The 16,218-nt window shown below is 35.8% G+C and overlaps 2 protein-coding genes across 4 annotated transcripts in view; one reads left to right on the top strand and one right to left on the bottom strand.

Moving 5' to 3' along the window:
• Nucleotides 1-3,224: 3,224 nt before the first annotated feature.
• Nucleotides 3,225-14,303, bottom strand: LOC107733949 (ATP-dependent Clp protease ATP-binding subunit clpX-like, mitochondrial). 2 transcript variants are annotated; one of them, XM_016545810.1, is made up of 14 exons: nucleotides 13,951-14,303; nucleotides 13,213-13,364; nucleotides 12,971-13,088; nucleotides 11,897-12,051; nucleotides 11,624-11,786; nucleotides 10,460-10,501; nucleotides 8,597-8,773; nucleotides 7,857-8,021; nucleotides 7,679-7,767; nucleotides 6,847-7,011; nucleotides 6,332-6,634; nucleotides 4,389-4,481; nucleotides 4,168-4,274; nucleotides 3,225-3,569 (listed from the first exon to the last, which is right to left on the bottom strand). In XM_016545810.1, exons 1-14 carry the CDS (start codon nucleotides 14,003-14,005, stop codon nucleotides 3,479-3,481), a joined length of 1,875 nt encoding a protein of 624 aa, XP_016401296.1. In that variant the 5' UTR covers nucleotides 14,006-14,303; the 3' UTR covers nucleotides 3,225-3,478. The 2 variants fall into 2 exon arrangements, with proteins under 2 accessions (XP_016401296.1, XP_016401297.1); XM_016545811.1 differs by lacking the exon at nucleotides 10,460-10,501.
• A 1,221-nt stretch (nucleotides 14,304-15,524) lies between these two features.
• LOC107733937 (SPG21 abhydrolase domain containing, maspardin) overlaps nucleotides 15,525-16,218 on the top strand; it is a 6,428-nt gene continuing 5,734 nt past the window's right edge. Inside the window, exons 1-2 of one of the 2 annotated variants that reach the window (XM_016545791.1) lie at nucleotides 15,525-15,653; nucleotides 16,070-16,134. In XM_016545791.1, the coding sequence (XP_016401277.1) occupies nucleotides 16,072-16,134 (63 nt within the window). In that variant the 5' untranslated portion in view covers nucleotides 15,525-15,653; nucleotides 16,070-16,071. The remainder of the gene's footprint in view (nucleotides 15,654-16,069; nucleotides 16,135-16,218) is intronic. The other variant, XM_016545788.1, reaches the window with a different exon arrangement.

Genomic DNA, 16,218 nt, shown 5'->3' with positions numbered 1-16,218 from the left:
TGTGTGTATTTGTGTGTATATATATATATATATATATATATATATATATATATATATCAGTGGTGTGCGGTGGTGTTCGGAAATGAGGAGACAAAGTCCTCAAATTTTTTTTTTTCCCCAAATGTAAATTAATGTCCCAGTCACATTTTCTTGGTTAACTAAACAGTACTTACACTATCAAAAAAACAAACAAAACTATTTTATATTTTTACATTAACAACAATGTAATCAATATTCTATTTATTAAAGCCATGCATTATTATTTGTTTTGTTCACACATTATTATTATCACATTATTTGTGAACTTATGTTCAGCTATTCTTTTCAATAGTTAACTTTTAACTATTTTTGAATTATTCAGATCATCAGTCATGAAATTGCTCCAAGCTGATTGCTCAATAAAAACTTTTTTTCTAAAAAAAAATTAATCTTATTTTGATGTAAAAAAAAAAAAAGTGGTAAAAAAATATATCTAAGTGTGAGAGTTGTTTACTTACTTTTTTTATTAGTCTTCCCATTAACGCCATTATATTGTTCATTCAGACTGATTCGCGAACGCGGAACGCGCATGAACACAAGAGGCGGGATTTATCTAATGAACCAATCACAGCCGAACATAACCAGTCAGATCCAATCATATCGCGATGGAGGCATGGCCTCCTCTCACTTGACTTTCCCCCATTCATTCTCAATTACCCCTCAGTAAAGTCAAGGCACTCTATGGGGTCTCTGTTAATAGTCAATGGGCTCAGGGGAGGCAAGCCTCCGCTGTAACTTTACCTGCGGGTGTCGCTGTTGGACAGTGTGAGTGTTACTTTAGAAAAACGAGTGATTTATACACCTTTTTAATGTTATACTTTGTAATATGAGCGTTGTTTTATTTTTGTACTACAAATTTTTTTTTCTCATCCAATATTTTGAGGAGACACTGCCTCCCTTGCCTCCTCGGAGGAAACGCGCCTGATATATATATATATACACACACACACACACACAGTACTGTGCAAAAGTCTTAGGCAATTAGTATTTTCACCACCACAAAAAATGGTTTTAAGCAAGTTATTTCTATCTTTTGCTGTAGTGTGTCAGTAGGAAGTATCAGTTTACATTTCCAAACATTACTTTCACCATTAATTGAAATAATCCAGCGAGATTTTTGCATGCAATTAAATTTTTTATCTAATGAATGAAACATTTGATAGTATATTTTCATTATATATTATGGATTTATATATTTGTATATAGATACATTTAGTTATTTTGTCCATTTTACCCCTCTTTGTTTGTTCCTCTGTTTAATAAATAAGTAAATAGGTAAACATTTCATTGTTTGGTATTTCAATGAAACCTTCAAATGACAACTTTGGCATCATTTGCTCACCCTCATGTTGTTATAACTTTCTTCCATGCAAAACAAAATGAGAAGTCAGACAGAATGAAAGCCTCCATCATCATTCACTTTTATTGCATCTTTCCATACAGTGTAAGTGAATGATGACGGAGGCTGTCATCTGCATTTGTGTGCAATGGAAGAAAGTCATACAGGCCTGGAACAACACAATCTTTCTCTAATCCTCATTGCAGTGTTCATTAAAATACAACAGAAGACCTGCATTGCTCAGTGATAATATTTACATTTTATTCCTACATACATTAGTTTTGTACATCTGCGCTTTGACTTGAAGTGTGAGGATCAAAAACATACATGGTTTCTATTCTCTCTATACAAAAAATTTAACCCCTTCCCACCTTGCACTTAATCGGAGAATATTCTGTAACAACGCAATTCAAAAGAAAAAAGAAATCCATTTCTGCGAAGCGACTGAAAAGGAATTACACCGGGAATTCAGCAGAGATCACTGTGTAACTACTGCAGTTAGTGATGCACAACTTTCTCAAAGAGACCAAAGTTACATGTGTACAATTTGTTTTAATCTGGCCAATACAAATAAATCTTCCATCACTGGGCCACTTTGTGAATAACAACAGAAATGATGACAGCACACTGATACAATTCCAGACAGTTACTGATTTTCTTGAGCCTTATCATAATGCAAATAGCAGCTTGAGTGTACTAGCAAAACTGACGTAAAAATCCCATAGCATTGATTGAAGGGGGGAAAAAACAAGTCAGCTCAATCAGAGACCTAATTAAATTAGTATAAATAATTATTTTAAATGAATAAAATACATATTTAGATGGGTTTCTAATTATTATATGTCAGCTACAAAAAACGATGTACCATGGGCATATTGGGAGACTTTATGAAAGTGATCAGATATAGCTTTATAAGGATCTCTAATCATATCAATATAACAGTATAACCAGTACATGACCAGTGTGACACAAATGTGTAATTTATTCCAAGCAGGGCAAAGAAAAACATAGGGAATCTGAAGTCAAACACACATTGGTACAAGCCCTCTTCACTTTCTATCCGTTTGGTGTCCAATCAAACAGTTCATAAAATCACTTACAAGATCAAGTTAATAAGAATAAAATACAATTCTCTTTACATTTCACATACTGTTAACAATCTCTTTACGAGGAACGTGTCAGGGGAGAATTTGGTTTATTTTAAACTCTAAGCCATGATTGCTTAAAGTGAGTAAGATTTGGGATATTTTCAAGGAATAGGATTTTCCAAAGTGAGTAAGAAATCATCACTAGCATACAGTGAGAAATGGACCCTTAGGAGAACCAAGGAGTCAAACATTCAGCTAAAGAAATGTCTTGACTATAAACCGGGTTTGTAGTTTTTAGTTCTTGGCAGCATCCACCTGTCTTGTCCAGTTTTCCTCTTCGATTCCAGAGTCGTACTCCTCCTCAGAGGAGTCTTTAGCTGCAGCTCTGAGTGAAGAGAAAAGCAAAAGAGTCAATGAAACTGATTAAAATGACCACAAAGTGCTATTAAACGAATGAGGCAGTAAATTCAAAGGGATAGCAATGTGTGCTGGTTTACTTAGAGAACACTTTCTATGTTCTCAGCGTGTACATAATAATCAAACAGTTAAATAATTTTTTTTATTGAACCCAGAATGAGGAACCATTATTGTTTACATTAAAAATGATACTGAGCAGATAAAATATTTTTTCTTGATATGAATTATATTTATTGAAATATATATATATATATATATATATATATATTATTTCAATTATGATTTTTTGTTACAATTGTTTAATTGCAATGTGCATTACAGTTCAAATAAATATATAAACAATTCTCTTTACATTTCACATACTGTTAACAATCTCTTTACGAGGAACGTGTCAGGGGAGAATTTGGTTTATTTTAAACTCTAAGCCATGATTGCTTAAAGTGAGTAAGATTTGGGATATTTTCAAGGAATAGGATTTTCCAAAGTGAGTAAGAAATCATCACTAGCATACAGTGAGAAATGGACCCTTAGGAGAACCAAGGAGTCAAACATTCAGCTAAAGAAATGTCTTGACTATAAACCGGGTTTGTAGTTTTTAGTTCTTGGCAGCATCCACCTGTCTTGTCCAGTTTTCCTCTTCGATTCCAGAGTCGTACTCCTCCTCAGAGGAGTCTTTAGCTGCAGCTCTGAGTGAAGAGAAAAGCAAAAGAGTCAATGAAACTGATTAAAATGACCACAAAGTGCTATTAAACGAATGAGGCAGTAAATTCAAAGGGACAGCAATGTGTGCTGGTTTACTTAGAGAACACTTTCTATGTTCTCAGCGTGTACATAATAATCAAACAGTTAAATAATTTTTTTTATTGAACCCAGAATGAGGAACCATTATTGTTTACATTAAAAATGATACTGAGCAGATAAAATATTTTTTCTTGATATGAATTATATTTATTGAAATATATATATATATATATATATATATATATTATTTCAATTATGATTTTTTGTTACAATTGTTTAATTGCAATGTGCATTACAGTTCAAATAAATATATAAACAAATAAAAAAAATGAAGGTGTCTTCGAAGTAAATTCTTCAAATGAATGACAGACCTACTTATATTTTAACTTTTTCTTTTCTTTTTTTTTTTTTTCCTTAAATTGCCCTCTCTAAGCACATTTGATCAGAAAAAGTCAATAGTTCCACGTGTGCCAAAAGAGACTTTAAACTTGATTGCGGAAAGATAAGATGACAAAGTAACAAACAAGGTCATGTAGCTCTCACCGTATGTACTGAGGTGGCGCTTTTCCATCAACCACTTTCTTGTTCACTTCCACGGCCACAATATCTGAATGTGGCACCTCAAACATGGGATCTAGCAGCAGTTTTTCCTGTTGGGAAAAAGTGGCAGCTTATGACCTCACAAGAGCACACGTCATTATACCAGCATGCCTTTGAGAAAGTGAAAACGTCACAAAACAAACAACAAAACAGCATTCTCTTACCATTATGGATCTAAGCCCGCGGGCTCCGGTTTTACGCTCCAGAGCCAATCTGGCAATCGCTCTCAGGGCATCAGGTGTCACGTTGAGATCACACTAATACAAAACAAAGACACAGCACATCCAGAAACATGATTCACTTTTAATTTATGCCACCTTTTATTATATTATGTATGATATATATTTACTAAAAACTATCTGCTTAATAATCTAATAGAAACATATACGTAAGGGATACGTATTGCGTCGGGTGGTTCTTGGCCTCCACGTTGTGCATTAAAATCGTTTAATGCCCAGCTAGCCATGCATTACCCCGTTTATACCATGGTCATTTGCCAGCATTGACAACTTAAAGCGGTTAATGATGTTTGCAGCTCAATATTTGACCAGAAGTTACGGCTTGTTAGCGCTAGCATTCTGCCCGCTTCAAATCAGACTGAGATGAAATAGTGCGGTAAGGTCACATTTATTAGAATTAATGAATTATAACATTTATTTGAATTAATTATCGATCGATCAAGAAAGAGAGATATGACAGTTGCATGAGTGAATTACCTGCGTCTGCGCTCTCTCTACAAACAATGAAGCTGTGAGCTTAGTTACTTAAACAGAGATTTTACCTCCTCGTTGCAGAGGAATATAATGCAGCAATCCAGTATCTAAGCTATTTTATTAATAAAAGTCGCAGGGCAGCATTGACAACAAGTTTCTGTGCTCCTGAATGTTTCTGCGTGCACAGCGTGATCTCCAATCTCTCTCGCTCTCACTCTCACTCTGTGTGAGTAATGTGTGCGTCAATGAAAGCAGCGCATTAATATAGAACGGTGATTAAACTGACTTGGAACTATCTGTGCATTAAACGGTTTTAATGCATACCTGCCAGCCAATCAGAATCAAGTACTGAGACAGACCATGGTATAAAAAAATTATATTAAAGGGGTCATATGATGCCTAGTGTCCCCGTCACTATACTGGGGCGTTAGGACCCACACAGACCACACGGTGAGCACCACCTGCTGGCCTCACTAACACCTCTTCCAGCAGCCACCTAGTTTTCCCAGGAGGTCTCCCATCCAGGTACTGACCAGGCTCAGCCCTGCTTAGCTTCAGTGGGCAACCAGTCTTGGGCTACAGGGTGATATGGCTGCCGGCAGCCATATGACCCCTTTAATAATTTTAATATTAATATAAACACAAAAATAACAACAATGATAAAAGAAAAAAACATTCAAAAGGACATAATACATTTTAAAAAATGGCAAAGTTTTTTATTACTTTATTTATATTCATTATTATTTTTAATAAACATTTTATTATGTTATTTTAGGTTTTTAATATTAATTAACTTAATAAAATATGTGTTCGTGTATTAGGTTTTTTTTTTTTGTGCACTTCAGTATAGTTCAAAATCTTCAAAACAATTGTTTCTCAATAGATCTTGGACTTTGAACTTGCTTGGTGTGTGGATACCCTCTTGTTTTCTACTATGTGATTTGAATCTATGCACCCAGGAAGTGTTGTTTTAGAATCACTGATATCCTATTATAGTTTTATTATTATTTTGAAATAGTTTTTATTTTATCTTCCGTTTTCATTTAAATTTTAGTTAAAGCTGTATTAATTTTTTTTATTAGCTTTTGTTTTTTAAAATGTGTCTATATAGTTTTTTATTCATTTTTATTTCAGTTTTAGTTATATAAGTACTTCTTAAACTAAAAGAAAAGGAGAAATGATGCCTTGGCAACTAGCTGAAAATAAAATAAGCTTAAGGTTTTTTTAATATCTTATTTCAGTTAAACTTTTATTTTAAGTAATGAAAATGTTTTTCTTTATGGTTTTAGTTTTGCTTTTTATTTTAGTTAACGATAACCCTGCATCCAGGAAATACTTAAGACTATATAGATTGGCACAGATCTCTTTTTGCAATTTGTATATCAGGTACCAACCTTGTCCATGCTGAAGAGAGCCTGATACTGAGGCACAACAGCATTGCGTGGCTCTGTGAGGATCTGCACCAGTGTCTTCTCATCCAGGCTGTGCAGCGGAACCACAACAGGAAGACGGCCCACAAACTCAGGAATCATCCCGAACTCAATGAGGTCTCTGGCCTCCACGTGTTTCAGAAGCCGGTCCTTCTCCTCAATCTCAGCCACCACGTCCACTTCTCCACCCGTGGTGTTAGCGAGGTCAGCCGCTGCCGCCGCCCGTCGACCTTTCCACATGTTAGACGGTGTTCCGAACCCAAGGTACTACATATGGAATATGAAGGCAACAGCTACATTATATAAACATAATTTTCCATCATGAAAATGTTCCCGCCATTTTGAATTTTCTGAAAAACCTGCTTTTTGAACCTAGATGGTTCATCCGATTTTCACCAAAATTAATTAACCGAGAAGGTCTTGCATCATTGTGTGAATAAAACCTTGTTGTTATGTGTCTACATCCTGGTATTACTCACCTTCTCATTCTTTCTCCTGCTGATGATACGGTCAAGTCCGTTAAACGCTCCAGATGCTACAAACAGGATGTTGGTGGTGTCAACTTGGACAGTTTCACCTCTCAGTTTCCTCGTGTTCTTCTCAGGAACATTAACAATAGTGCCTTCCAGTAGCTTCAGTAAACCCTATCAAAAACAATGAAACACATGACAGTCATCACCACAAAATTGGTTTCAGGTTATTTTTTAAATCCTGCAGTAAAGAATTTGTATTTTTAGGCATGACTCAAATATGTTTTCTGAAGTCACAAATCGTTATTTTGACAAAATTATTTGTAGAAGCTGCATTTTATGGAAGCTTGTTTCTGCCACAGGATACAAAAAATAAAAAATGGAATTGCAACGTTTTGTCACAATGCTGACTTTCTCACAATTTTTGATAGAGTCTATATATCACAATTCTGATTTTGTTCTTGCAATTAAAAACAAACTGAATTGCAAGACGTGAACTCAGAATTCTGAGGGAAAGAAAGTCTGAATTGTGAGATGTAAATTTGCAATTGTGAGAAAAAAGTCAGAATTGTGTGACAAAAAATCTGAATTTATTTTTCTTATTCTGTGGTGGAAACAAGTTTTCCGTAGCATTTTACAGAAATTAGTCAATCACAAGTTAGTGATTAAAGTAGTACAGAAATACAGAAGTGAGATTCCAAGAATAACAAACTGTTTCTGTTAATCTTTAACAGCCTTGTGAGCATTCTTGCAATTTAGAGCAAAGTTCAGCTGAATATCAGCGACATATCTGAATTGTGTGACCTAGTACATTGAATCTGGTTCATTTTGAATGACCAACCTGCTGCACTCCCTCTCCTCCCACGTCCCTTAACTGATGGATCCCAGGAACGCTACCTATCTTGTCTACTTCATCCAAAAACACGATACCTGAAACAATTTCAACATCCCAATCAAAGTTTCATTGAACAAACTCCTGGGCAACATGGTCTGTGGTTAAATGTCACAGGAAGTGTTACCTTGTTGAGCTTTCTCGATCATATAGTTGGCGTCCTGCAGTAGCTTTGCGATGACTGACTCTATGTCCTCTCCCACGTACCCTGCCTGAGTGAGGGTGGTGCAGTCACAGATTGCAAAGGGAACATCCAGGCATTTGGCCAATGTTTGGGCCAGAAGCGTTTTCCCTGTAGCACAGATTTGTTAGGTTCCTAGTTGTTCATATCAGCACACTTTGCTCAAGACATAAGTTTCAAAAGTTTAGGGGCATTAAGGTTTTTTAAATGAAAGAATTCTCTAATGCTCACCAAGGCTGTATTTATTTGATCACAATACAGTAAAAACAGTAATATTGTGAAATATTATTACGATAAAAAAAAAATAACCGTGAAGCTGAATCTTCAGCATCATTACTCCAGTCTTCAGCATCACATGATTCTTCAGAAATCATTCTAACATGCTGATTTGCTGCTCGAGAAATATTTATCATCAATGTTAAAAACAGCTGTGCTGCTTTATTTACTTGCGGAGACAGTGATACTTTTTTCAGCATTCTTAGATGAATGGAAAATCCAAAAGAACAGCATTTATTTGAAATAGAAATCTTTTGTTACATTCTACATGTCTTTACCGTCACTTTTGATCAATTTAATGCATCCTTGCTGAATAAAAGTATTAATTTTTTATTTTATCTTACTGACCCCAAGCTTTTGAACAACTGTCAAATTGTACACGACACTGAAAGTGTGTGTTTCTGTCTCACCTGAGCCAGTGGGGCCCAGCACCACTATGTTGCTCTTCTCTAGTTTGATGTCGGTGTGTGTGGAGTCCAGCACTTCTCCTCCTCTCTTCTCTGGAGGTGCCTGCTGGTTCAGCTGCTGCTGCATGGAGGCGCCCAGAGCGTTTCCATGAGGACTGATCCCTGCAATCTGCAGCAGCTCTGGACAAATTACACAACAGTAGCAAAAACAAAACAAAAATGCATAAAGTATGACTTTTTGAAGATTAGGGAATTCACAAAAGATTTCTGAATTTCAAGGAATCTTCATTATGTATGTAATGATTTAGTGCTTTGAAAATCTCAACTTAAACAGTTAAACATAAGATCTTTAAAAGGAATGTTCCAGGTTCAAAACAAGTTTTTGACCTTTTTCGGTGGCACACTGTCGATACCACAGACAATAATTTTGAAGTCTCACTCATTATGTTTACAGCAATGCACTTACAATCACAGTCTATAGGGCAAGACATTCAAAAACAGCTTGAATCAAAACATTCAAAGCGCAATTTTTTTGTTAAACCAATTTTTTGATTCAAGCCGTTTTTGACTACCTCAACATAAGCACTTTGAAGTAGAGATCTGCATTCCCGCGGCTCTCCCGCGGGAACCGACCAGATTTCTTGCGACGCGGGATAAAATTTCCGAATAAAACGTGGTACCGGTCGGTAACTCTGGTGTAATCTTATCGACCACCGGTACAGCCTGCGCTCAGGACTGTTATGCACGCGCTGCACGCACGGACCAGCGCTTTCCGCATCATGTATTTTATTTGCGGGGTCTGTGCGCGCAGCATGTGCATAACGGTCCTCAGAGCAGGCTAACCGGTTGTAAATATACGGCCATCAGACAGAACAGGCATGTTGTCGATGAGTGACAGAGCAAAATAAGGATTGCAGTGGATGCGCTGTCCTTGAAGGACGTTCAACTCGGTTTTGTTCATATTTTGCTTAGCCTGATTCAGTAGCGGAAATTTAAATGTGAGATTCTGGAAACAAGATCTAAATTTAGCGGTAACGGTCGGGTCGGGAATAAAATTATTCTAAGCGGACAGCGGGTGAACAAAGAGTGAATATATCGCGGGAGCGGGAATAAAAAAACAGTCCCGTGCAGGCCTCTACTTTGAAGCACTAAAATTACTATTACTATTGAAAACTGAAAATATTAAAAAACCCAATTTCTAAATATTTCACAAATAAGTACATAAATAATATTAAAATAACACTGATAACGATAGCACCAAAATGTGTACTTTCATCATCAGTGAAGACTAGCTGCACCGACTGGTACGGTCAAATTGCTTAGTGTGCACAGCAGCTCTATTCACAAGATCTAATGGAATTTCCTGTGACAAGAGCCTCTGAAAGCTGCATATGGCAAAAGCAACACATGACCCAGCAGTTAAATCAGGTCACTAGGAAACTCTCCCTCTCTGCTTAGCTGGTAAAACATGACATCATTGTTTCTGATACATTGCATTGTCACTTTAAATATGCGTTAATATAACACTTCATTTCCTTTAACCTTTTTTCATTGTTGGAAGAAAACTAACTACATGTTTTTTTGGCATTTGTACAACACCCAACAAAGATCAAAGCATACTGAAACAACACAGAACAGATTTGTTTAGAAAAATAAATGGAAAATGTCCACACCGCTTTTACAAGCTATTTAAAAGCGAAGGAAAGCGAGGAAAAGAGGGAACGCCCCGCCCCCGCGGTGATACCGGTATTACTGGTGTTGTCACACGTCGATTAACCGGTGGGAAAATTTCCTCACCGTCACAACCCTAGTTCAAATGACACATATAGACAATAATGCAGATTATGGGTGTTGACATACACTTACTTGTAAACCTGTATTCATCCACCCGTCGTCTTAGCTCTAGCTCTACAGAGAAAGATGACGAAATCACTACCAATTCTCACAGTACAAGAAACCTTGACCTATTCAGTAAACTCTGCTGCAAAATTGCAACTGAATTGTACAAATGCCAAATGACAAAAGTTGACAGATTCCATAAAATGTTGCTTTTGGATTATTACTAATGACAATAACAATGGAGGTTATACTGGCTTCTAAAAAAAAAGAGTAGATTAGAAGATTTAAGAAGGTACACAATGGAAACCTATCATGGAGGGCTAGTCCTTCAAACATGACACAACCAAAATGATTAAAAAGAACATTTAAAGGAAAAGTTCACCCAAAAGTGAAAAATCATTCACCCTTATGCCATCCAAGATGTAAAGTTTGTTTCTTCATCATAACAGATTTAGAGAAATTTAGCATTTCATCACTTGCTCACCAATGGATCCTCTGCAGTGAATGGGTGCCGTCAGAATGAGAGTCCAAACAGCTGATAAAAACATCACAATAATCCACAAGTAATCCACACGACTCGAATCCACAGCCCATCAATTAACATCTTCTGAAGTGAAAAGTCTGTAACAAACTCTCATTCTGACGGCACCCATTGACTGCAGAGGATCCATTGGTGAGCAAGTGATGTGATGCTAAATTTCTCCAAATCTGTTCTGATGAAGAAACAAACTCGTCTTTATCTTGGATGGCCCGAGGGTGAGTACATTTTCAGCGGGTAAACTATTCCTTTAAAAGTAGATTATAATATTATTCCCTTGGCAATCATCACTACTATTATTTCTCATATTTAGGTTTAGGGATTTGAACAATCTACTTAAGCTTTGATATGTAAAGGAATAGCACACTTCAATGAGCATTTAAAATTATTTTAAAAAGCTGGATACATTTTCATTTTAATCTTCGAAGCACAAAAAACCTGTGTGTTTCACCAAAGGATCACTTCTCTATTTCGTGCTTTCAACTGATGAGTAAAACCTGGCTTTCTGATTACACCAAGTATAATTTGTATCCTGTGACAGATTAATTTCCTAATGGCTATGAGTCTCTTACATAAGAACTGTTTAGTGAAAACCACTTGTTCTTAACTTCTATGCGTGTTCGACACACATACACACGCTCTGCAGTACAAACCTCGAGGAGTGAGGGATGCCTGTTTCTCTACCTCCACCTGCTGCTGCCTGGAGCCTGCCGGCATGTTGTTGTAGATGCGTTTATAATGATTGTACACGGCCACCGACAGAACCTTCTTAGCATGATCCTGACCCACAACATACTTATCAAGATAAGCATAGATCTGCAAGAAAACAAAAACAGAGACATTACACACAAAGGTGGGAACCACCAGCTAACCTTGTAGTAGGTTGTTACACTGCTCTAAAATCTCAAAGTTTAATGAATATTTACCTTTTTAGGTGGCGGAGGGGGTTTCTGCTGGAAAGCCAACTTAACAGCTTCCGCTGCAGACTCTGGGTCTTTACTCAAACTCTTCTTAGTGTCTGTTTCTGAAAGCACCACAAAAAAGTGGTGGCATTTTTCACATTTCACAAAGCGAGTTGATGCTGCAAAAGAGAAATAACACCTTACTCAGTTTTTTTAAATCGCTGAACGATTAATTGAATTAAAACCGTAATCGCGGCATTGCTTATGTTGTTTAATTAAATATATGCGCTACGTGTTTCAGAGTGAAATGCGGCACTCAAGCAGCTCATGATCCAGTGTTTGCAGTGTCTTAAAACGGCTCAGTCCACATGATCTCATCTCTGCATCTACTCCGAGTCTGGGATGCTTATAATGTTTATTTGGGAACGCAACATGCACAAATCATGTTATATTAAAATTGTAATTTCACAGTTGTACTGTAAAATAAAATTATTATTACATTTTTCTTGAATACAATTTATTTTACAGTGAAATACTACAACAGTAATGTTTTATATTTTGTTTAAAATTTGAATCTACTAATTACAAATCTACTATAAGATATCTATGCATACTGCATTCCCTAATAATAATAATAATAATATTAATAATGTGCAGCCCATCAAACAAGCACCACAAACTGGAAGATTTGAAAGAAAGCCTTGAAACATAATTACTTTTAATTAAAACAAGAAATTAATAAATGAAGTTGCAATTTAAATCACAATCAGAATTTTTAGTTTTAACTAATCAACTTTTAAGCCATGTTACTAATTAAAACACCAGCAGATGAGAAAGCAACTTGTTGTGTATGATTTATTTTTAGCATTGAACAGTTAGTTCAGTAAACACTACTTAAACATGCACAAGACCAAAAGAAACCGTAAGTCTTTGGAAACAACAAAAAATGTGTTCACCTTGAGTAATCCAGTAATACACTCAGCAGACAGATAATTATATGAAAAAAATAATTGAATAAAATAAAATAAATATATCCAATGATAATAAAATAAAAAATTAAACCAAAAAATAAAATATAAAATGAAACGAAGTACTCACAAACAAATGTTTCTACATGTGTGCAAGGATCTCCACATTTGGGGCACCTCAGCTGACTTCCTCCTTTGCCGGAATTACTAGAGCTGCTTCTTTTTCCACTTCCTTCACCAACTGATTTCTTAAAAAGAAAACAAGTTTAATAAAACAATTTCCAGGAAGAGGATGAATTACATTGCTAAAGTTATTATTACTTCCTTCTCAGACCCTTGTTGTCATGTAACGCCACATATCTATAATCTTACCTTTCCACCATCTCCATCTTTCATCCCATCTTTTGAAGCATAATACACAGAGGTCTCCGAGAACCACCTCACGGGGACACGGCGTGCCAGACGAACCTCACGAGTCCCCAGGCGGCTCAGTGACAGTAACTGGACTCTAGAGCCAGAAATTCCTGTGGCACAAACACAAACATGAGAGCTACAGGAGGAAATGCACTCAAAATATCAATAACCTGATGACAGGTATGAAGCCATATTGTTTGAAGTGCCTTAAAACAGAACATTGGCAACAAAAATCACACTTTATTGGAACAGAAATCCAATCCAACAAATAAAATAATGTTTCTAATCAGACTACAGGAGTTTTGACAAAGAATTACATTTTCATATTATGAATCATGAAAGAGATTTGAAATAATCACCGGGCCAAACTAACTAATGACTTACATTAAACAACTAAATGAATTCATTAATGAATCGTAGGTTATTATTTCAATAAATAATCTGATTATATAAACAATGCGCATGTGTATTGCAATAGATGCACTTGTCAAATGTCCAATGACATTTTTTTTACTTTAAAAGCATTAAAATACGTCTTATAAATGAAGGCTGACTTGTAAATATATAGTTTTTTTAATAGTAAATAATTACGGTTTGTTTATATATTGTTAGCGCACTAGCAGCAGTGCTAGCCGAACTGTTAGGTTAAGAAACAAACAAACATCAATATTTTTCAAAATATGACTTTCTTCTTACCTTTGTGAGCTGAATTTAGCAGTTTTCTCGCTGCTGAAGCACACGTACACGACATGCTTGAGTGTTGTTGTGTTTTTTGACTAACTGAATCGGTTGAATTTGCGGAGCGATGGAAGGTTAGCGCTAGCTTAGAGCTAACGCAGCGAAAGCCATTCAATACAGGCCCGACAATAATAAATGACTTAAAATCAAATCTGTGAATTAATAAGAAGCAATTACATTAATAAGCGAAATACGTTATTTTGGGGTCTGAACTAAACACACACTGCTGTCTGAGCTAGACACTGTGATATACGAGTAAACAACCGATGACACTCTTGAGTCACTGAATCATTCTGACCGAGAATCATCTCAGTCGGTGAATCAATTCGCAAAGATTCAAAGAATCATTAGGTTCAGTGAATTACCTAGGCAATGAATCATTTACGTCACTGAATTAATTCCGCAGTGAATCAATAAATCACTAAAGCCAGTGAATCAATCCTTAACAATGAACAGACTGTTACAATGAGCGGAAACAAAAGTCCAACACCGCAACTACAACACAACAGCTGTCTAATACACACTACTTACGTATATTATATCACAACCCACTCCACATCGCAGCAATCCTGAAACTGTACAGAGAAAAGCACAACGTGTGCGTCTGTCACTTGTATCATTTTCAGGTTCATTACAGATGAATTACAGACTAAACAACCTGAAAAACATTAAACTTCGCAGTCTAGTACATCTAACTAAAACTAACTAACTAAGCATATGAATGATTTTTTTTAATGCAGAAATATAATTCAATACAAAAGAAACAAATAATGCAGAACAAAGAGCATAGAACATATGGGGGAATACGGAGGAGAGAGGTTTTTTTGAACAAATTACAATTTATCTAAAAACCGTTCTATAATATGAGATGACTTTGATAATATGATGGCGTTTTTATTAGAGGAGACTTTTTGAAGTGATGATAATAAATGTGGATCAGAAGTAAATATTTTGCTGCAGGGTTTACATTTAAGGTATGTAGCTTTGTGGATATATTTATCCATCATAAAAATAAAGTTTAAGACATCATCTAACTCCTTATTGTCAGAAATATCAGAATGGAAAAGAACCTTACTGATGGAAATACTACAGAGCTGGTGGAACACAAGAAATAGGGAAGCTGATATTTGAAGCCAGAATTGTTCATATGAATGATTTTATTAAACAAAAATAGGTGCAAAACAAACCCTATAACAAATTTACGGATAAACATGGACAAACATGCCTAATATAAAATAATATATATATAAAATATTTAAATATATAATATCACATTGCATACTAAATTAAAGAAAAAAATAATAATACGTGGAAACATTGAATATTAGATTTGAATAGTTGTGAATGTTTCTAATAGAGTCGTGACCGAGACTATCATTATGTCATTCATTTCGGTTTTTGTTCAACAGAAAGAAAGAAAGTCATGCGGTTTGGAACAACTTTTTTTTTTTTCAGGGTAACTGTTCCTTTAATGGCTCCCCGTTGCTCTCACCGCGCATGCGCACAGTTTGCGGGTCCTGATTGGCTGGTGTGATCGTGTGCAGTCAGTCGTTTGTTGGCTGCGGAAGCTGCTGTCATGTGATTCAGCGAAAGGCGACAATGTTTTTTCAAATCTGTGGATGAAAGTCAGTAAAAGGTGATTTATTTCACAAATCAGCACGGTAATGTTTACTCATCTATCGCTCGAAATGGTCCCCTGATTTACATTGTTGTGAAGCGTATACAAACGGCAGTTTTATAGAGATGGATGTTGTGTTTTTGAGCGTTTAAAACAATCTCATGTCCGCTATTTTACTTATTTAAACGATTATTTCAAATATAATTTTGATATAATTTATTTTATATTATTTGATGTAATTGCAGGAACTGTGTATGCACATTTACAAGATCATTTAGCACACTAGTCACATGTTTTTCTCATAGGTTTTTCTATGGTGAAAAACATGAAGGGGGTGTAAAATCAATGACACAGCAACCTACCTGTTCTTTTCATCTAAATTGCAAGCATTGAGACGATCGTGTCAGTTATTCTGTGAAACATACACGTGTTTAACCTGACATTTCATCTGCATTTCAGCAATGGAGGAGATAAGAGTATCTCCTGACTATAACTGGTTCAGAAGCACCGTACCTCTGAAAAGAGTAAGTTCATCTGTCTGTCTCTCTCTCTCTCTCTCTCTCTCTCTTATCAGTCTATCTATCTATCTATCTATCTCAAGTTGAACT

This window comes from Sinocyclocheilus rhinocerous, unplaced genomic scaffold, assembly GCF_001515625.1.
Source record: "Sinocyclocheilus rhinocerous isolate Xijiao unplaced genomic scaffold, SAMN03320098_v1.1 scaffold760, whole genome shotgun sequence".
NCBI classification, from domain to species: Eukaryota; Metazoa; Chordata; class Actinopteri; order Cypriniformes; family Cyprinidae; genus Sinocyclocheilus; species Sinocyclocheilus rhinocerous.
The sequence above is the reverse complement of the archived record's forward strand: the minus strand, read 5'-3'. Positions and strand labels throughout refer to the sequence as shown.